The sequence below is a fragment of the Podarcis melisellensis genome (assembly GCF_964234715.1).
Source record: "Podarcis melisellensis genome assembly, chromosome: 1".
Lineage (NCBI taxonomy): Eukaryota > Metazoa > Chordata > Lepidosauria > Squamata > Lacertidae > Podarcis > Podarcis melisellensis.
In genome coordinates, this window is record NC_138528.1 from 65,888,634 (window position 1) to 65,910,915 (window position 22,282).

Sequence of the window (22,282 nt, forward strand, 5' to 3'; positions counted from 1 at the left end):
GGAAATTCCATTAGGAAAATATGCTCCTTTTTATAGTTCAATAAAATTTTAAAAAGAATATTTCCTAATTTATCTTCCATCTGAAACAATTATATTGAACAGCAGATTACAGAAACTGGTTTCTAGTTTAAGACGTATTTTGATGCCTTAACCCCATTCTGCTTTTCAGTAGCAAACCCTGAGTCATAAGGTAGACTTTCCTTTTTTCTAGCCAATGTATTTCAGAGAGAAGGCATTTCCAAATAAGCCCTACTTTTCTAATTGCTAAAAATCATCTTAGCATATGGCCAAGATCAGAACCAGCAATGTTCAATCCATTCTCATTTTGTATCAGCTATAAAAATACTTTCCAACATTTTTCAATTTTGAAAGCATGAAATTAAAGGGGGGGAAGCATTAGACACATACTCTAAGGAATCTATTAATTTCTTAGGATCAACAGGGGGTGGATAGACCACTTCCTCAATGTGTTTTCGGTTGCAGTATGCAAATGCTGTTGAAACATGGATAAACACATCTAGATTCTTCATTTTCTGGGCCAAGAAGAGAAGTTGTTGTGTCGCAATTACATTGAGCTGAACAGCATCTCTGTTGAGAGAGAGAGAAAAAAAAACAAGTGTACTAAAGAGTACTTTCAGGTATCTAAACTCAACACGTATGCACAACAAGATTCCTTTGTGATTTGCTGTCTCCTAGCTGTTCAGGAAACATAGCCTGGTCAAATCCAGCTGCTACTAGTATATCTGCTGAAAACCAACAGGATCTTTTGTGTCAACAGATGGAAAAGGCAAGTGTTTCCAGTAGAATGCAGCTCACCTCTAATCTTCTTGGCACACTTTTATCCAAATCCCCCATTCTCCTCTTACAAAGTATAAGAAGCTTTATGTTTTCTTAGGTTTGGAGGGTACTCAATAATGTGGTTCCAAAACTTCCCTCACAACAGCACAGACTAACATTTCTTACAAATTGAGCATTAGGCTTTTCTTATCAACTAAATGATGCCAAAATCAAGTATATTATATTCTTCAAATGACGCAGATCACATATTTGCTGTAAATAAAAAGAAGGTGACACTGGGACAATGAACAGATATCTAAGTCCACGTGTCACATGTCACATAAACTGAACCCAATATTTGCAGGTTCTTCTTTAAAGGCAATCATTACATACAATAATGCACAAACAGGAGACAGTGTTGAAAATCTTGGCTGGGTGCTATGAGGAAGGATGAAGGCAATGAGTGAGAAAACAGGACTAGAGACATAAAGATGTGAAGTAAGCAGAAGATTCAGCATGTTATCTCTCTCCTCAGATTACAAACACCACAGTAAGAGGGTGGAATTCATTTCAATCTGAAGAGAGAGAAAAATAACTTTAGGAGAGACTACTGCAGTCAAGTTGTGACAAGAAAAAAATAAGTCTATCTTGGAAGCATCAAAACCCTTAGGCAATACTTAAGTAATTCCAAGATAAAGAAACAATAAAAGTTTGATTAGATGCAAACTTCTGAACTTGTGCGTTATGCATGCAATAATAAAACTGAGCCACAGGCCTCCTCCTTTAATATCTATCACTCAGAGAAAGAATCAGCTAATCAAGTAATCCAAGAATCACAACACCTGAACTACCTCAGCCAGATTAAATATGCAACAATTTACTTTACACCCAGCTAGCAAAAAAATATTGGAGCTACAACACTCTATACAGTGGTACCTCGGGTTAAGTACTTAATTCGTTCTGGAGGTCCGTTCTTAAGCTGAAACTGTTCTTAACCTGAAGCACCACTTTAGCTAATGGGGCCTCCTGCTGCTGCCGCACCACCGGAGCCCGATTTCTGTTCTTATCCTGAAGCAAAGTTCTTAACCTGAAGCACTATTTCTGGATTAGCGGAGTGTGTAACCTGAAGCGTATGTAAGCCAAGGTACCACTGTACACTAGACTGCACCAAAAAACACAATGCAAAAGAAAATGCCTACCATAATGCGAATGTGTATGAAGCAACAGAGAATGAGATATCCACTTTTGAATTTTGTTTCTAAACTGGTACCGCTCCATTTCACACAACTGTCAAATGAAAAGTTGGGCTAATACCTTTTACTCTTCCTTTTTCTAAAGTTTAAAGTGAATGCATATGTTCTTATTGTGAACCGAAAGCATTTAGGTAACCAGGGATAAAGTGTTTACTTCTTTTATAAAGATTACAAGATGACAAAGGTAGCTTTAAAAAGGGAACCAGAACATATTAAATTAAAAGTTCAGACTCACCTTAGAATTTCATTGAATCTTACAGTAGCAGCGCAGTGGAATATAATGTTAGTGCAGTTTATGAGGTTCTCCTTGTCTTCCTCACTAAGGGCCATGTCTACTTCTGTAAGGTCACTGGCAACTGCTATAATTTTTTCATTAAATTCCGGCTGTTCATCTCTCAATCTGTCAAAGAGCTGTCAAAAGAAAACAGGACCAAATATAGCTAAGAGTGAATATACAAGGTCAAAAGAAAGTGTAATGACCGCAAGGCAAGAATACATACATATTCCTCGCTCAACTGTTGCAGTATTTCCTTTCCTCAAAACAAGCTTTTGAGGGGCAACTTACTCAAGTATATGCAACTAATTCCATATTCAAAGCAAAGCCTTTTACATTATGCATATTAAAAGGCTTTATATTTCTTTTAAAAAATGAAAGTATTTTGAATGTTACAACAAACTGTTTTCATCCATTTCAACAGCGAAATATATCTCTACACCAAATGGCAGCAATGGACAACACTGATGGGTATGGTTTTCTTTGAGGAATAATTTCTTCCATCTACAAAGAATCCGAATAGGAATAAAATAAGTTCCTCAGTTTAATCTTTATATATTTCTGAAGAGCTTTCTTGCTGGGATTATTACTGAGTTTCACTGCCTGCTTCAAAACCTATGCAGACTAGCATAGCTAAGTTCTGTTTACGTGCAAAAACAGTGTTAACTGTGGAGTTAGTATTTTGCTTACATGTTGAAATTCATGCTCTAAACTTTGGGTGGTAGCCTTTTTGGGGTCCAGGTTCAACCTTGATTATAACTCCAGGGCCCACATGCCAACAGTGAGTATGCTCCCTGCACTCTGTCCCTCCTCTCCAAACACGCACTTACATGAATGCCTATGCACACACAGGTGCTCCATTCATCAAGTGGTTGATCTGGTGACCCAGGAAGGGCAATTTACATCCCCAACAGGGCAATGTGTTGGGCAGAAAAGTTCAATCTCAGCACTTTCTTTTGCTGTCTCTGTCAAACTCAGTGAGGTCTTGGGAAGTCAGAAATAACTACTTGATGGACAGATGAGGCTCCCAGGCCAGAGGCTAACCACCCCCACTGGATACAAAGCCAGTCCAGCCACTGGAAATGGCCTTATCCAGGCTTAGAGCCAGTGCAGCCAGCAAACAAACAAACAACAATCAATTATGCAGAAAACAGCACTGTCATATTCAGCATTGGCTGTCATGAGTAGCAGATATAGTGATGGCTCAGGAACTCTGTTTTCCCCCACTGTTTCTTAGATGAGAGATAGAATTGCTCAGTTCACCAGTTTACTCTTTTTCATATATAAAAAGAGATAGGAGGTTAAAAACACTGCTAAAAATAAATCAATTTCAAGTAAGATCTATCTCTACACACTTAAAGTATTGACACAAAGTAGTATTAGTTTCTCCTGCAATTTAATGTTACAATTAGCTATGGATGAGAAAGGAGTTAGCTAGTTAATACTTATAGCTCTGGTAACATGCCTCTTGTGGAAAAATGTAAATTGTATTTCAGCCCACTGAAATTGCTATTGCGGCCTAGGACACATATCACTAATTATGTTAGGTTGCTACTTGGTTAGAATGAGCACTCCAAAATTTATACCCTGTACAGACTTTTTATCTATATAATATATTGGGAAAACAAGTATCCATCAGGATCCAACATCAGCACATGGTACTTCAAATTTACACAATGGTCTAAACTACAGAGCCCAATATAACAGGCATGTTCCATGCAATCTGTACACCATTTCATATATGAATGAGCTTACATGCATTGGACTCTGCAAGTGTAGAGCCTTATGGATGGCACCAATCCAAATTCCCCCAGGCAGGTAAAGTGCAATCAGCACCACAATGCATGTAGTTTAACAGCACAAAACTAAGGGCATAACTATGTGAGAATGCAACACACACACTCCTCTGCGACAAAGGTATTTTAAAAAGTTTTCTGTATCACTGATACTCTGGATGAGAGACTAAAAAATGCTTCCTAGTTGATTTCACTATTGATACAAATGGTCTGGATATAAACTCACTGTACTAAGAAAATGCAGTTTCAAATCTACAAATTATCACATACTAGAGTCCTGCCACATACATAACATGTGGCTCCCATGTGGCCCATGGAATGAAAAGTTCCCCATCCCTGTACTACCACATGTATTCTCACTATTATTAAAAACTTCGTTAGAATATTCTTTTTAATGTCAAATTCAACATAGCCATTTTATAGAATGATACCTTGCAGCTGATCATTTCCTCCACGCGTTCTTGAGAATTCTTCCCTGCTTTGTGTCTAACCAACACATAAACCGTTTTCACCTTCGGACAGGACCTTAGTAGCTTTTCCAGAAGAACTTTTCCCATGAAGCCAGTAGCTCCAGTGAGGAGGACATTCTTGCCTTCATAGTATTCTGGGATGGATACCATCATGATCTTAAGAGAATTTAAGAGTAAGTTAGAGTTTGCATCAGTTCTGGCCCTTAATCACATTTTATCTGCTAAATTATTGCCCAATTACATTTGAAATTCCATTTTTACAGAAACATAATATTCAGCGTAGTATAAATGGTATGACCTGGAGTTGCTGCTAACCATTTTCCTTAAATAAACAACACTCAGATATAAAACTGTGCAATATAAAATACTGAGTTACACCCACTGAGACTACTAAGCTGGGCCTCTCTTGTTGACCCTACATCAGGAACCAGGGGGATCAGCTTTTCAGAGAAAGCTACCTTGACTTTCCCAGCTTCCACCCTCTTAGCTAGCAGCCTATATTTCAATTCTACGACTTCTCAACTGCATTTCCCCATCACAACTACATTTCCCCATGTCACTGGTGCCTACATGCACCACATTGACTGATTCCTCCCCAGCACCATCCACCAATCTAGACAATGTGAGACATTTGAAACTTTCACACCAGGCAGGCAAGTCAGCATGCCCACCACACACCAAGCTATTTATGTTCTAAATGACTGATTCTTCTACTGACGGGATAATTCCACTCTTCAGAGATGTATTCTTGGCATAACAAAGTATCTATGCACCCCTCAAATGCATAGGTCCTTTTTAAGGGATCACTTTTGTCCTCCTCAGGGTGAGGTCTTCCCCATTCCCCTAACACCAGAGGAGCTGTCAGCTTGGCAGTGGGACACAGCTTTTACACACCCAACTGCCTTGTCCACCAATCTCTCTCTACTTCTCCTAGTCACCATCTTGTGTCCTGGATGCCAGGAGCTCATTGTACTAAACACCCACAACTTCTGTTCAGCAAACAGGCTGTCATACATGTGACATTATGTGCACTACACTGGAAAGTCCCCATGTCTCTGCTGGCATACCTATTTTTCTAGTTTGTTGAATTTCTGTACCTGGGAACTAACAAGTGAACAAAGTAACAGTGATATCAATAAACTATTGGGAAGATGGTGTCACATTTTTGCCTGCTAAAAATGATAGCCACAGACCATTAAAACATGCAGTATCCCCATGTCTAAGATATATGTGGATTATACATTCCAAATGGGAAAAAAATGCATATTTCCTTTTTTTAAGAAAAGAAAAACGAGTCAACTAACCAAAAATAATTGTTATATCCAGTGCTTTTTTCCTTAAAAAAAAGTTTAGGGGCATGCATCCTCCCAGAAATAAAGCACTAGTTATATCTTTCACTATACTGAATCAAGAGCAACAATGAACCAGAAACTCAGTGCTTCATATAATTTGAGGAAAATGTTTTAATGTAAAAAGCGCTTTGCGGTATTGCCAATACAATCCAGTACTCAACTAGACTAAAGATTTGTGAATCTGTGGGGGTGTAAACAGAGAACTAATTGTCCGACCAGGACTCAAGAATGAAGTATATTCATTACAAGATGTGCTACAGTTAACACATTTTCAGCTGAATAAGAGGTTTTGGTTACTTTCCCCACACCCCACACAAATAATATCTTGAAGACTTTGATCCAAATGCAAAAGCTACACAGATGGCACATGGCTATTCTAACAAAGAAAGGCCTTGAGAAAACCATAAATTTATTAGTTTAACACTGAACCCCCTGTTTGCTGGAGCTTCAGACTGTTGCTCCATATCACAATAGTGCTTATAGCTCTCAGTGTAAACTATATCTCAATCTACATACGTTAACTTCTATGTTAACCAATTAATCAACTCATCATAATACTATTTACACTACTGATTTTGTTAAGCAAAGATCAGGTTGCTGACATATATGCATAATACTGACATTTCACATATCAATAAGTTATTGAAAAATATTACACTATATGCATGACAGTTGAGGTCCTTAAAAATATGTCATAAGAAACCTGATTTTAGGATTTAAAGCTGGAAATACTCTGAAATACAAACAAACACTTATGGGGAAAATTTTCCACAAATGATCAGTTTTCACAAATGAAGCCTAAGAGTAGGCTCACTTAGTCAAAAAGGCATGCAGAAGTGCATATTTGGTTACTGGAATGAATTTGTATAGCAGATCTAGAATTAAGCATGCACATACTTGTGCATTCATGGGGGGGGGGGGAATGTTACACACAAAGCCTTCAGGTGGGCCTTAATTTATTTTTATTTTTTTAAATAAATTTTTATTTGTTTTCCAAACATATAATCAAGACAAACAATAAACAAAACAAAAACATACAAACATATAAACATGTATAATTTCATAATCTTATTTTCATACACCTTACTTCCCCGACTTCCCCATACCTCCCTTTTGCTGCATCCTTGTTTTACATTTCTTTAGCAACTCCTCCAATTAATTAATTATTTAATTCACTTTCATTACATTACCACCTATAAATCATTTTCATTATGTTTTCTCTTAAGGCATTACATGCCGTAAATTTAACACCGGTGGTCCATAACTGTTCCCAGTCAGCAAACATAATGTCATGACCGATGTCTTGTGCCCATTTAATCATAGCTGATTTCACCGTTTCATCCTGTGTATTCCATTTCAACAGCAAATTATACATTCTTGACAAGTTCTTAGTATTGGGTTCTAGCAATTCTGTTTCTAATTTTGACCTCTCCTTCTGGAAGCCTATTTTCCTGTCCTGTTTAAATGCCTCATTTATCTGATGGTAATGCAACCAGTCTCGTACTTTGGACTTTAATTTCTCATAACTCTGTAATTTAACTTTTTCACCATCTTGTTCTAGAATTTCACAGTACTTTGGCCATTTAGACTCCATATTAAGTTTTTTCACCTCTTTAGCTTCCATTGGTGACAACCACCTGGGAGTTTTACTTTCCAGCAAATCTTTATACCGCATCCAAACATTATATAATGCTTTCCTGACAATATGGTTTTTAAAACCCTTATGCACTTTTACCTTGTCATACCATATATATGCATGCCAACCAAATCTATTATCGAACCCTTCCAGATCCAAAATGTCTGTATTCTCAAGAAGCAGCCAATGTTTCAACCAGCAAAAAGCTGCCGATTCATAGTAGAGTCTTAAGTCCGGCAGGGCAAACCCCCCTCTATCTTTTGCACAGGTGGGCCTTAATTTATTAACTATGCTGCAATAACTATCAATTCAACCAAATGAAGGATAATCATAGTAAGCGCATATTTTGTTTGCATTTATTTAAATAGTGGCAACCACTTTCCTACCATACCACAGCCCCCCAAATTAAGTCTCACCCCCACAAGCTACTATTTGCCCTAGGAGGAAAGTAGCTAATGGTGTCAAAAATAGCTTCCCTCTATGGGCAAAAAGCAGCTGTTGGAGTTAAAACTTTCAGCTGGGATGGCAGGATGGGGAGAATGGATTAAACCCCCTCTCCCGGGCCATGGCCCTATTGTGGATCAGTGGTCCCTTGACTGTTATTTACAGAACAAAATTAAAAAAGACAAATACAAAATATGTAAATTGGCCCTCAGAATGAGTAATATATAGATTATGAAGGTTCCACTATGGTCCTAACATATTGCTTTACAGCTTTCCCTATAAGAGAAACTACTGTTCTTGTTGATTGCAACGAAACACTGCCCTGAGATAATGTCTCAAAAGCAGATGTTATGATCAACATAGCAACAGTTACATGCAACACCTCCACCAAGTTATATGCAGAGAGTTATCACCAACACATGAGACTACTTCAGAATGAAGCTATAACCATGGAAACTTGAGATATACAGGGAACTAAAAATCCAATCAGCCCAGGCTAGGCTACTATCCCTCCCTAAAAGCACCTAGGAGCACACAGATCTCCCCCATGATGCCTCCACTGGGCTTCACAACAGTTTTAGAAACTGATATATAAGCCAGATGCCAAATAGCACCTTAAAACTAGGTGACAGTTGCCACAATGGAATGTCTATTCGCCAGTGGGTTGGACTATAAGACCCTCGGGGTCCTTTCCAACACTACTTTTTTTTTATTGGGTTTTATAAACAAGAATCATGTTATATAAACAAATATCTATGAATCTATGATCCCAACTACATTTCTTGACTATAAAAGGTAAAGGTACCCCTGCCCCGTATGGGCCAGTCTTGCCAGACTCTGGGGTTGTGCGCCCATCTCACTCAAGAGGCCAGGGGCCAGCGCTGTCCGAAGACACTTCCGGGTCACGTGGCCAGCGTGACATCGCTGCTCTGGCAAGCCAGAGCTGCACACGGAAACGCTGTTTACCTTCCCGCTAGAAAGCGGTCCCTGTTTATCTACTTGCACCCGAGGGTGCTTTCGAACTGCTAGGTTGGCAGGCGCTGGGACCGAGCAGCGGGAGCGCATCCCGCCGCGGGGATTCGAACCGCCGACCTTTCGATCGGCAAGCCCTAGGCACTGAGGCTTTAACCCACAGCGCCACCCGCGTCCCTTCTTGACTATAGCTTGCTCTTAAAATAATTCACTTGTCCCACACACAGTGGAAACTGTATTAACTATGAACTAAGGCAGAGGTTTTTATACTTTGGTCGCTAACCTGGTGCCCAGAAATTTCTCTGTCATCAAAATTAGACCCATAGCAGTAGCAAAACATGCCTGGCTAATTCCTAACAGTGCTTCATAGCAAATATCTCTGCAGCCCTAGGGCACTCCTTCTCTAGGTCTAAGTAACAATGGCCTTTAAGCACAGGCAGCTCTTCCCTTATCTCAAGACATGGGTTGCAGCATTATGCACACATACAATCCTGAGTGAGTATTCAAGAGCTGAAAATCAGCTCTGTTCTACACAATTATTTCAATAGCTCAAATCATTTGTATCTCCCTAGTCCTTCAGTCCCAAGCAACTTACCCTTCCACAATGAGCTGGTTAGGCTTTGAAGAAATCTTTTTTTTTTCCAACATGCTTTTTATTGATTTCCATAATAAAAGAAAAATACAAGAACATAATACACAACGTTAAATGCTCATTTTCACCAATCTAGAATGTGACTTCCTTCAACCTTTCCACAAATCATCCGTACTAATCTTTTTTATACAATTTCGCGTTTGTTATTTTGTAATGTCGTTGAACTATCTGATTCTTCCATTCCTCTTTAGACAATACCCTTTGCTTTTTTTTTACAGAGCTCCCTTAGGGCTTTGAAGAAATCTTGGTTTATCCTGAACTAAATAATATAGCTCCTCTCACTTTGGCCTCCAACTCCCTGCTCTGTGTCCTAACACTTTTTGCCACAAGAGTCACCAATGCTTTGTTCATCTTACTAGTGAAAGCAAGCAGCAGAAGTAGAAATAACTGGCATGGGGTTAGTTGCCAAACTGGAAAGACAGGAAAGATATCTTTGACAGAGTGCAGGGTACATTTGTCTCAACTCATGGCTAAATGAGGATGCCGAAGTCAATGAGAGCTACAGGAGTGTCCCTAAGGTTTGCTGAAAAACTGGCACCTTTAATGTATGTGTATTCCACTTGAACTGCTCACTAACGTTTAGAAACGTATAGAAAACCAGGGATTTCATTGGAACGTGCTCCAATATGCCAGCCAATAAACGTTTCCTTTCAATATAGCATGCACAACCAATTCATTTACTCACAGATATTCCTGCTATGTGACCATCCACAACAGGTTGCTACATAGTAGCAACTAGTCATTGATTGTGGAGTGTTGAATCTTGCAATTCAATCTACACTGCAAATGAGAAATAAAGGATAAGCAGGAATGCTGTGCATGCTAGTTTCTTCAATGCTTTGGGTGTTAGACCAAGAAACATTATAGAAAGCCAAAGAAAAAAAATAAGCTAGTTAAAATTTGACTTTGCATATCTTTGTCACTATCCCCCCCCCCCCAAAAGATAAAAAGACCCTCAATGTGAGATTCCTAAATGTTATTTGTCCAGAATTTCTTGCAGAAGTGTTCACTCTTAAATGAAACAAACATTTATAAATTCAGTATTCAGGAGCATAACAATGCATTCTGAGGTACTGCCCTTTTGACAGAAATGTTTGATCAACAGTCTGATGGAAGAAACTTAAAAAAAAATCCAAACAGGGACTAATAGCTCCAGCACTGTGGCCAACATTTCCTCTTAATAAAAGATTCTTGTGTCCAACGCTGTGTGAGCACCATTGTGGAGCATACAATAGTTGCTCTTGTTAGCCCCCATATACTGCAACATCTCTGCTTTGTTGGAAGTACAAGCTTTATTAAATCACATTCTTTTCAGAACTCAAGTTTTACAAATGGGAGAAGATATAGCAGACACAAGAGATAACAATTGTAGATAAAATGTGGACATATACCTAAGCTAAGCTTTTCTGGTTAAATAATATCAATAGGAGCTAGAACTTTGAGCTTTGCAGAAGGGCAACATAGCAAGATACAAAGAAAACACTAAATATATGGAGTTAATTTTTAATTTTGTACTATGCTTGCATCAGAGCCTTGCAGACATTTGAAATAATATAGCAAAAAAACATGGGATTTATTTAAAACTATATTAACTTAAAACCAAATATTTTATATAGTTGAACCTTAAAATATAATCTAATATTCAGAAGCACAGAAAACAGGTTCAAGATTATCTACATCAGGAAACAAAAACAAAAGAAGATGCTCCACATACTATGATTATTTAAATCAATCCAAGCTGGGTGAAACATCAAGACAGACAACAAGAGCACTGCTCAGTCAAAGCTTACCAATTACAGCAAACACTTTTTAGTTTTGTTTTCAAAACCAAGTATTCTATAGTAGTAGCATCCTCTCTACAGAGAATGAATGTTTTAAGGTTCAGCAGTTATCATTCCCACCATTTCTAAAGTGAAGAGACAAGTGCAAAACCTTATATAACCAAAATGTAAGCATCCATACATAAGAGGAAGTTATGGGGATGCTTGGTGGCCAATAAATGCTGGCTGACTGGTTGGAGGATGGAGAAGAGAAGGGAAGTATGGATGAGCGCAGGAATGGAGTATCATGGGAAAGGACATGACAAAGTACCTTGGACACTGAATAGAGCCCCACAGTAGCATTTTGTTGGAAGTCCCACTTATTCTATTTAGTGAGTAACTTAGATTTTTGACTGCTTCTGTTCAGAGCTACCTGCAACGAATTTAATCTAGTCTGGCTCTGTTTTTGTCTACTGTTAAATAATGGATGCAAACTCGCCAACTGGAAATAAATGTGAGCATGACAAAAGAACGATTAGCATAGACTGATAGTGCACTCCTGGTTCTACAGCTGTGTCTGGAATTAATTCCAGATTGCAACAGCAGCCAGGGTACCATTGAAAAGGCCACGAAACTTTCCACTTAACACCCGCAACTGTCATTCATGTTAAATTATTGTGCACTGGGCTGTATTGAAAAACGGAAGTATCAGTATGCATATAGCACATCCAAAAGCATTTCCAGTATCATCGCCGGCATCTTTCAGGTACAATTTAAGGTACCATTTTGGGTCCAAAATAATATGGGTTGAATTATCAGAGAAAGTATTTGTTCATCCAATGTGTCTTATCACAATGTCCAAGTTCAAACAAAGACACCCACCTGTATGTCTTATCTGGCTGGCAAGGGTGTGTACAAAGTGGTGCACTTTGAAGCACCTGTAAGAATGGACTGTTATTTTTCTCGAGTGTCAGAGCTCAAAAATATTTATGAATCATAAAGACCAATTTGGCCTGGATTTTAAAACTGAAGACTAAGTTGGGTGAGACTGTGCTAACACTGGAAACTTTTCATCAGTTTTATCCTACCTGTTTTATATGGTTTTAATATTAGCTTTCCTTTTCCTGGCCTCTGATATAAAGCAGGCTGCACATTTAAAATTGTTGCTTCCTAGTGATTTTCTTGAAGGCTGGAACAAGCTTAGCCATCTCCCAGGGAAGACCAGTTCAGGTTGGGACAAACTGCTTCTTGTTCTGAACTAGAAAATAGAAGTATTATATAATATAGTTATTTCCAATAATACATAATTTGCTGTTCTTAAAATTAGAGGAAATCTGTTCAAGTATCAACTTTTGTTATAGTCTTGGCTACCTCACAGAAACTAGAGCCCTTAAAAGAAAAAAAAGAATTAACATATGTCAACGTTTGGCACTTTAAGTTTTCTTCCATAGTGTGGAGAACTCCAAGGAATATAAATATTCCACCTGACAAAATGCAACTGATGGCACTGTTGCAACAGTATGGAACATGTTCACCACGCCAAAAAAATTCCTTTATTTATTTAAGGATCATGAAACATAGGATCATGAAAAGAACAAGACAACTAAGTTGAAGATATTATCTGAGCTTAGTGCAAAGTAGTTACCATATTTTTTGCTCTATATGACTCACTTTTTCCCTCCTAAAAAGTAAGGGGAAATGTGTGTGCGTCTTATGGAGCGAATGCAGGCTGCGCAGCTATCACAGAAGCCAGAACAGCAAGAGGGATTGCTGCTTTCACTGCGTAGTGATCCCTCTTGCTGTTCTGGCTTCTGAGATTCAGAATATTTTTTTTCTTGTTTTCCTCCTCCAAAAACTAGGTGCGTCTTGTGGTCTGGTGCGTCTTATAGAGCAAAAAATACGGTATATTAAAAGATTCATCAGGACCACATGAGGCTAAAGTTTGTTTTTCAGCAGAATCCCAAAGCAGGACCTCTATAAAAAAGGGATTGCCTCACTGACCTTCAAGCACTGGAAACTGTAAAGAAGGTATATGCCAATTTGGCAGGGCTGACTTGAACACTAGAGATATGTGCCAAAGGCGAGTTCAACTCCTCATCAGAAACTCCCTGTTTTTTACTTTAGGTAAGACCACACTTCAAGATAAACCATGGCTTTATCCCACAATATCAAAGTCAAAGGTCTGCTTTAGAAAAGTACACAGATTGGTGGATCTGAACAGGTCAGGGACGAGTCAAAGCCGTATACTTCTGATCACTTAATATATTAACATTTTAAATTATGTATTTGCATTGTTCTTAAAATCGGGTGCATGCTTTTGTAGCACTAATTGTCGTTTAGAAAATACCAAACATTAAAAATGAAAGTATCTCAAGATTACAAGCATTTCATTCTAACTGAACAGAGTATATTATTCAATGCTATACATCACCCTGAAGAGGAGCATTAAATCCGTAGAGAGATGCAGTTAACAGGCTTGGCTCTTGATTCTCACTCAAACTGGATGTGGAATCAGAATGGTCACATATGCACACATGAGTGAGTGCGGTAATAAGTACTTCTCTCAGAAAGTGTTGAGTGCCTTTGGTACTTAAGAGAATGGTAATATAGATTCAACTAAGTTGTTGTGCTTGCAAAAGCCAGTATTTTTGCGGGGAGAACCCTGAGAACAGAGCATAGGTTGTGTATGTGTTTGTGTGTGTGTGTGTGTGTGTGTGTGTGTGAGAGAGAGAGAGAGAGAGAGAGAGAGAGAGAGAGAGAGAGAGAGAGAGAGAGAGGGAGGGAGGGAGGGGAGATCATTCCATCTAGGAAGCAGAAATACTTGCATTGGCAGAACCATACTGCAATGTTGAATCGCATCCTATTGTTTTTCTAGTGGGGGAAAGCAATCATTACACTCTCTGATTTAAACAACTAGTGGCCAGTGTCTACCATCCCTTTTAGGGGCAAAATGTGAAAACATGTTGTGGCAGCACAGCTCCAGAATTTCCTGTCTGGCTTTCAGTTCATTTCTGGCATTGGATTTGCCCTATTCACCTAAGTGTAAGATCTATATTGGGACATTTGCTATCTATTCTCCTGAACCTCTCAGTGGCTTTTGATACCATTGGCCATGCTTTTCTTATGGATTGTCTCCAAAAGATGGAAACTGGGGGAACGATGTTGAAGTGGCTCCATTCAAACCTGAGAGGACGCAGAAGGTAGTGCTAGGTAATTATGAGGTTCTGCAAGATTGTTTAATATCTGCATGCAACTGATGGCTGGGGTGCAGAGCTCTCAGTATGCTGCTGATACCTAACTATCTCTCATTTCCATCTGATCCTAGGAAGGGAGCTGAAAGGTTGAACTAATGCTTGGTAGCTGTGAGGCACTGGAACAAGCTGAAGCTTAAGTCAAACAAAACATAAGTACTGTTAGTGGATGGACTTTGGTTTGGAGTGTGTTTTGGATAGGGTTAGACTCTACCTGAAAGACTATGTTTGTAATTGGAGGATATTCCTTGATCTCAAGTTGCCTGCAGACGGCAAAGTTGCAGGAAGACAGAGGCTTTTTTGTTGTAACACTCATCCTGTGGAATGCCTTAACAAGAGTCAAACTATCACTATATTGTTTTAGGTGACTAGCAAAAACATGTCTGTTTTAAAAGGCTTTTACCAGACTGTTGGTGGCTTTGGGTTTTCATATGAGACGTTGGCTTTGATGTCAGTATTTGTGATTTAAAGGGTATAGTTATGTAATTTATTATTATGCTTCAGGTTGTAAACGAACTTGAGTTCCTTTCCAAATTAGGCAGAGTAATGTTTTGAAAACAAACATAAACAAAATAAAAGGCTGGGAGCCTGCCATACAATACCACTTGGAAAATACTGATCAACCCTTCCCCAGTCAGTTGAGAGGCGGTGGGAACTACCTGTGCAACTTTTAATTTAAAAAAGGAGAAAATTTGATGATTTTGTACCCCGTTGCTTCCTTAGCTAGCCACTAATACCAAGTGTTTAATCCAAATTCCTGGCCACGTGATAAGAGCAGTAAAGCCACTGCACCTTCCATAGCCACACTTCTCATGCTGGCAAGGGTGAAAGGGAGAGGGAGGGAAAAAGTAATAATAATAATAATAATAATAAATTATTTGTATCCTGTCCTCCCCGGCTGAGGCTGGGCTCATCATAAAAGTACTCCTTCACTGTGCCAGCTCCTGGGCTGACACAGTAAAGAGCCCTGGATCAAACCTGCTGCACCAACAGTGACCCAGGAGCAGTCCACCAGAACTAGAAACATCAGGTTTTGGTGAGTGCTGCCAGTGGTAACATGTACCTGCCCTTCGTTGGCAGGGCTTCCCCTCCAACAGCAAAGCTCCCTATCAGCAGAGGCTTGCTCAGCAGGGCAAAGCTGGGCACTTTTGCTCCATCCAAAATCCTTCCAACACAATGCATCAGAGGACTTGGTTGTTCTATGCACTGGCTAATAGTGTAAAAGATTTTTTTTACCAGGAAGCATTTTCATATGTAATTATCTTTGCTGAAACTGTGAATTAAATATACCATAACTGGTTTCAGTAATATCAATCCCCAGTATGTAGTTGTTCACTGCATGGATATTTCAGACACTGTCTTTGTCAACTGACTACACATTGTGGCAAGAAACCAATTCATTCTCCACTCACCAGAAAGCAGAGCCATTGTAAACATCCAACAGAACATCCAACAGTAAGGCAAAATGGTCTAATGGTGACAGTGTTGTTTGCTTTTACAAATTTGTTTCTGAATTTTAAACTTCACTATCTCATGTCAATTCCAACTCAGGTGGAAAATACAAGAGTGCACAAGCTTGCATCAACGGACTAACAAAGTATAGTATACACATAAACAGCAGCTACTATATTAAGAAGAATAAAGAACGGAAATGATAGTGGCAAGAGTGGTAAAAAAGTTTCAGGGCTTAACATGAAAGGTACATAATCCCCCTCCCCCATAAGTTCTCTTTAAAGATGTGAAAGAAGGCCTTCTATTTACAAATTCAGACTTGTAAAAAGTTAATCTTTAAGACAGAAACTACCTTAATGACAAATATTAGAGTATTCCTCATTTTTTCCATAAAAAAAGCTTCCAATATACCTTTATGGACTATTCAGATATACCAATTACAAGTCACAGTCACTTTTGCCATTTAATTATCAGCAATGTGTCTCACATAGATTTTTATTTACTTTCTCACACCTCACATATCTTAAGTTTCAAAGTCCAATTTCTGTTTACATTTGAAGTAAAGCACCAAGTTTACTGCCCACATAAATATTTTCAAGTTGGCTTTGCAGCCAGCTATGGATTGCCCTGACTACTCCAGTAAATAAGCATTGTGAAAACACAGATGGAAGAACTGATCCCAATAGTGGCCGAGGTACCACTGTACTGTTTAAATATCCATGTGAAACTGCTGGGTGATGTTGCCTATAAGTTTGAGGTTTGGTGTCAAAGCTAATTACAGTACTCAAGTTCCTTTCAGATTTTCCCATCTGATCCTAGGGAAGTATTAAGATGTCCTCAATAGGTGTCTTGGATCACTGAGGGACTGATTAGTGAGTGAACAAAATAGTAATGCAGACAGATGAAAGTGCTGTTGACTGGAATTCTGAAACTGACTTTTAGATGCAGGCTATTTAAGGCTTTACTTAAAGGATGGACTGCTCCCATGTGAATCTACTGTTAGACATAGATCTTCCTCTATGTTCATCTACTATTTAAAGTATATTGGAGGAGGGATTACCTTTCAAGAGGCCACCAAGTCTAGAAGTCACTTCTGAGGAAAAATCAGATCCATCCTTTCGGGCATACCAACAGCTAGTAAATGTGCCCTTGGAGTGCTTTGGTAGCTCTATTTTTGAAGGGATCTCCCTCTTTGGCTTGATATTTTCTTTGTTTCCTTGCTAGGATTTGTTTTGCTTACAGCTACTGGTTTTAATCAAATAGCTGTTGATTTTAATAGAGAGAATAGTTGTTTTAATATATAACTGATTGTTGGCTGTCTCATGGATGCTTTTTTATTCAAAAGCCAGAATGTAAAATATAAATTTAAAGTGCTGTTACAACCACCATAAAACTAGATATATTCTAAGATGTTCACCAAGGACATGAATGAAGGACTGCTAAACACTGGCATTTTTGAAGTGATGTTTCATTCCATGTGTCTGAAATTGATATATAATAAGGGATTTTGGATGGACCTAACACTTCCAAAGGTATCTGATCTGTTAAGTAGAATGTGCAGGAAGCAATGTAATGAACTGTGTAGGCTCTACACAAAGAGTAAATGAGTTAGAAGAAACATCCCTGTAAATGTTGTTTACCCGAAACTTGCTCTTTGAATGACCGTATTGGCCTGAATATAAGCCTCACTTCTTTTTTTCCAAGTTCTGACTGTGAAAAGTTAAAGTGCGGCTTAAATTCGTGACCTTACAAAAATTGGCTTTTACAATATCACTGCTGAAACAGACATATGGTAAAACGGAACGGGTATGAGAGCCTGCAAATTTTAAAGGTGTGGCTTATATTCAGGCCAATATGGTAATGCTTTACAAAGTCCTTTGAAACCTTGTAAACATTATCATTTGCAAGCATTAAAAATTCAATTGTGCAGGAAATCTCACTAGGGGCTATAATGTGAAATGAAATGAAAGTCACACTTGCCCCTAGAATGACCAGCAAACTGAAAATACAGAAACAATACAGTCATACCTCGGGTTAAATATGCTTCGAGTTGCGCTCCGCAGCAACCCGGAAGTAACAGAGCATGTTACTTCCGGATTTCGCCACTTGCGCATGCGCAGATGCTCAAAATACATCACCCACATGTGCAGATGTGCCGTCACTAGATACGTTTACCTCTAGATGCGAACGGGGCTCCGGAACGTATCTAGAGGTACCACTGTACACTCTTTCCAAAACCTCATTTTAAGCTAATTTCTTCAATGCTCAGTTGATTTTCTTCCATTTTCACCTCATTTTCCATTATTTTGAAGTTTCCTACATTGTAGGGAAAGTAGAAACTGCCTTCTCTTTGGAATATCCTTTTAAATAATAAAAAGCTTTGAACACATACTTTGGATCAACATACCCAATTTATTTAGTCTTTACTTCAGACTTTTTACTACTTCTGCAGCTCTTTTCAGAATTTATTCTACTTTGTCAACATCCTTCTTGAACTGTGACATCCAGATGTCTCACTAGTGCTGAACAAAGCTCCATCTATACTTTTTATGGCTGCAATACTACACATATTTTCCTGGGGGTAAATGTACTGAACTCATTGGGACTTCAGACTAGAAATGTGTAAGATTGAAGAGAGAGCTGTGGCTCTTTTACATACACAAAACTTTAATTTTCTAACATCAAACTAGTAATCTTGGGTGTATTAAGGAAGTTTGCTTCGCTGTGGGTTAAACCACAGAGCCCAGGACTTGCCGATCAGAAGGTCGGCGGTTTGAATCTCAGCGACGGGGTGAGCTCCCATTGCTCAGTCCCAGCTCCTGCCAACCTAGCAGTTTGAAAGCACGTCAAAGTGCAAGCAGATAAATAGGTACTGCTCCGGCGGGAAGGTAAACGGCGTTTCCGTACGCTACTCTGGTTCGCCAGAAGCGGCTTAGTCATGCTGGCCACATGACCCCCCCTCGGCCAATAAAGCAAGATGAGCGCCGCAACCCCAGAGTCGGCCACAACTGGACCTAATGGTCATGGGTCCCTTTACCTTGCAATTTCTTTAAGTTTTACTGCAAGCAGTTCCTTTTGACAGACACACATTTCCTAACTTTGGGTGCTGCAAGAGATACACCCTTCCTTGGTATGCCAATTTTTTTCTTGCCAAAGCCAGTATTCACTATTATATAGGCATGACAGGGAAGTCACACTATGGCACAGATTCGCTTACACTGGAATAATGGCTGTCAAGACCCAGAGCTTTATTACAAGGGCCATATTCTTTATCCCCAGCAGGGAGCCCCACCCAAGGGAACAATATCTTAAGGGAACAGCCAGAAGGCGTTAAAAATACCAGGGCGGGTTGAGATTCATTCTCCACCTTCCACAAATATTTGACCATGCCCAAGAAAGCTTGGTTCCTCATTATGAAAATTGTGCTTGAAAGACCTGCAGTTGGGGGGGGGGGGGGCGTGTGTGTGTGCAGTTGCAAACTGAAGACTTCCTCAGTCTTCGTGCATCTCGCCCAACATGTGCTCATGACAACCCTATTACACAACCGCAGGAGAACAAGACATCAGTCCACGACCTAGAAACCGTTTTCGGCCGCTTCTGGATGGAAAGGGGTGAGGTGAGGAAAGCGAAGGAGAGAGGCAACCTGCGTTAAGTTGTCCCCAAGGCTCGGTATTGCAACGAGCTGCCTCAAACTTGCGCGGCGCTTCTCACAGCCGCCCGTGCACCTCCACCTCCAGGGTCTCAGACCCAGGCGGCGGCAGCAGCAGCACATCTTTCCCCCTGTCTCCACAACGCGGCTCCGCCGGCGGTTTCCTGGCTCTCTCGGGCCTCCGCATTCTCCACATTTTTAAGAAAGGGTACAGTAACAATGCCCTCAAATAAATAAAAAAAATAAACTCGTGCTCCAGTTAACACTCAGGCCCCTTTCCACTTGGGGGTGCGGGGAACGGAACAGGCCGCCCCACAACGTGAGCGTCGTTTCCCACCCGGCCGCCCTCCCTCAACTCTTCCCAAGCCGCACCAGGAGAGTATCCGCCGCCCAGACGCCCCACCCACCGGCTTCGCTTTCCGAGTCTTCTCCATCCGGCAAGGCTCCCCTCAGAGGAAGCCGCGGCACCCCAGGGGCCTCCTCGCCTCATCTCCCCTTCCCCCGCCCTCCGTGGAGCGGAACTGCCCCCTCCCGCCTCGCCTCACCCCCCCCCTCGCCCCCCTCCCTCGCCCACAGAGCCTCTCGCTCGCGACCTCCCCGCGGCCAACGGTCACCCGCCCAACCCGCCGTCCCTCACCGGCACTCGGGTCCTGCCGCACGCACGACGGGCGGTTGCGCCTCCTCCCTCAGAGCCGGCTCGCGCTCACCACCTCCCTCTCTCCCTCAAGCCCCGCCCGCTCCGACGCCTCCCTGAACGAATCCGCTTACTTGCTGCTGCAGGTCGTGGTGATGCTGCTGCCGCCCGCGGCTGTGGTGGCGTTGGTGCTGCCGCGCCGCTATATGCCCAACAAGCGGCCCTGGAGGAAGGAGAAAAAGAAGACGCGGGGGCGGAGAGATTAGCCCGCTGCGATTGGCCCTCGCGCGACGTTACGGCCGGCAGCGCGCCACTCTGCCCTACGCCGGCCGTCCCTGGTTGGTCGAGGGCCGCGGAGGCCCGCCTCCCGCCGTCCGCTTCGCGTCCATTCAGAGCGCGGGCGGGTTGGCTGCCTCTCAGTTGCGGAGGGAGCCTGGCCAATAGAGGGAAAGGAGAGGAGCAGAGAGGGTAGACTCTGCTGCGTCTCGCCTGGCCTCGCCATTACCTTGGAGGCAGCAGCTCCAGGCGGATGTCGGTAGAATGAGCATTGTCATAATTAAAAAGCTGTGCACCGGCTGCGCCTTAGGCTCGGCATTGCTTATCACGGCCTTTTCCCGCTAGGCACGCATAGGTTTCCCGCGGTTGCGTCCGACTCGCTAAAGGGAAGTTGCCGCTGCTCGTCTAGACTTCCGGATTTCCATCTCGTGACCCATATCCTTACTATTTCCAAAAGCTGGTCCACCGACTCCTTTGAGTTATCTAAGTGGCCCCCTATTGCAACTTAATTTTTTCTTCAGTAACTTGGCGTTGAACGTTCGCACCCAGTTATCACGTACATGGACACAGTGGGGGGTTTTTTAGAGACCTGCACAGATGTAACTATGGACATAGGAGCCAACTCCTAGGGGCCAAGGTCTCTTTGCCCCACATTCAAATAAAACATTTGAGGGGGTTGCCACCCCAAAATGTTTAGGAGTACTCATTTTCCTACTCATATTGAAATACTGCCCCTCAATGAGGCCAAACTTAGATTCACAAAATGTTTAGGGGTATGCATCCCCCCAGAAAAAAGCACTGGACGTTGCCATTCAAATAGTGTGCATGCTGTGGAAATGTTCAGGGTGGCAGGAGAGGATATCTTGTTTATTAATATATTTCCTAACTTGCGTTAGCAAGTTCCTTTACTTAGCAGAGTGCATTCCCTTTTTACATAGCAGAAAACTTGTTGCAAACTTGTGTGAGTTTCTTAAGGCAATATGCAATTCAATCTGGCTTGTCCAGATTGAAATGTGTTTTAATATTTTCCTGGTAAGACCCCTTGAATCCCTCCTAAAAGAATAAAGACACCACAGTCTTATTCATAAGTAACAAAAGGAAAGTTTACTCACGATCAGGCAGAGTACAGTGTGATCCCTGAAGGCAGGCTTTAGGCTTAAAGTTTCAAACCTATACAAACAGGTTTACCCCTTAAGGGAGATTTACCTAGTGACTGCAGGCTACCAGTCCAGCAGTTCACAGGACGAAAGGAAGATAGAAAAGAAAGATTAGCAGCATGCCTTGGCCTTTTACCATGTCTGGAAAGGTCACGCCCACCCACTTGTCACATGCAATGAAGGATGCTCCAGCCCAGGAGGAACAGAAAGTTTTGACTGGCTGCACCAAACATTCCTTTGCATGTCTACTTTAGGAAAACAAGGAATGTTGTATTTGACAGCTCCCAATGGATTACACCCCACACATGCGCCACATCATGTGATTGATTATGCAGGGCAGGGCTTAACTGCCCTCCCCTCAAATATTCTATTCAAGTTAGCATCCCTGATTATGGAAGTCTACAGTAGTTTTTTCCAGCACAGTACAATAGATTCTTTAGCTTTAAGAAGTGTGGTACTGTCTGTTGAGGGTAGGAG

At 40.9% G+C, this 22,282-nt stretch overlaps 1 protein-coding gene across 10 annotated transcripts in view; it reads right to left on the minus strand.

The window, feature by feature from the left end:
- Nucleotides 1-21,906, minus strand: part of FAR1 (fatty acyl-CoA reductase 1) — a 39,527-nt gene extending 17,621 nt beyond the window's left edge. For 2 of the 10 annotated variants that reach the window (XM_081927004.1, XM_081927002.1), the window contains exons 1-6: nt 21,761-21,906; nt 20,507-20,595; nt 12,475-12,644; nt 4,532-4,726; nt 2,266-2,441; nt 409-588 (exon numbers count right to left, since the gene is read on the minus strand). In XM_081927004.1, coding sequence (XP_081783130.1) covers nt 409-588; nt 2,266-2,441; nt 4,532-4,723 — 548 coding nt within the window. In that variant the 5' untranslated portion in view covers nt 4,724-4,726; nt 12,475-12,644; nt 20,507-20,595; nt 21,761-21,906. Of the gene's footprint in view, nt 1-408; nt 589-2,265; nt 2,442-4,531; nt 4,727-12,474; nt 12,645-17,149; nt 17,328-20,145; nt 20,247-20,375; nt 20,480-20,506; nt 20,627-21,760 lie in introns of those variants that run through there. The other 8 variants (XM_081927003.1, XM_081926995.1, XM_081927000.1 and 5 more) reach the window with 7 other exon arrangements.
- Between the last annotated feature and the right edge of the window lie 376 nt (nt 21,907-22,282).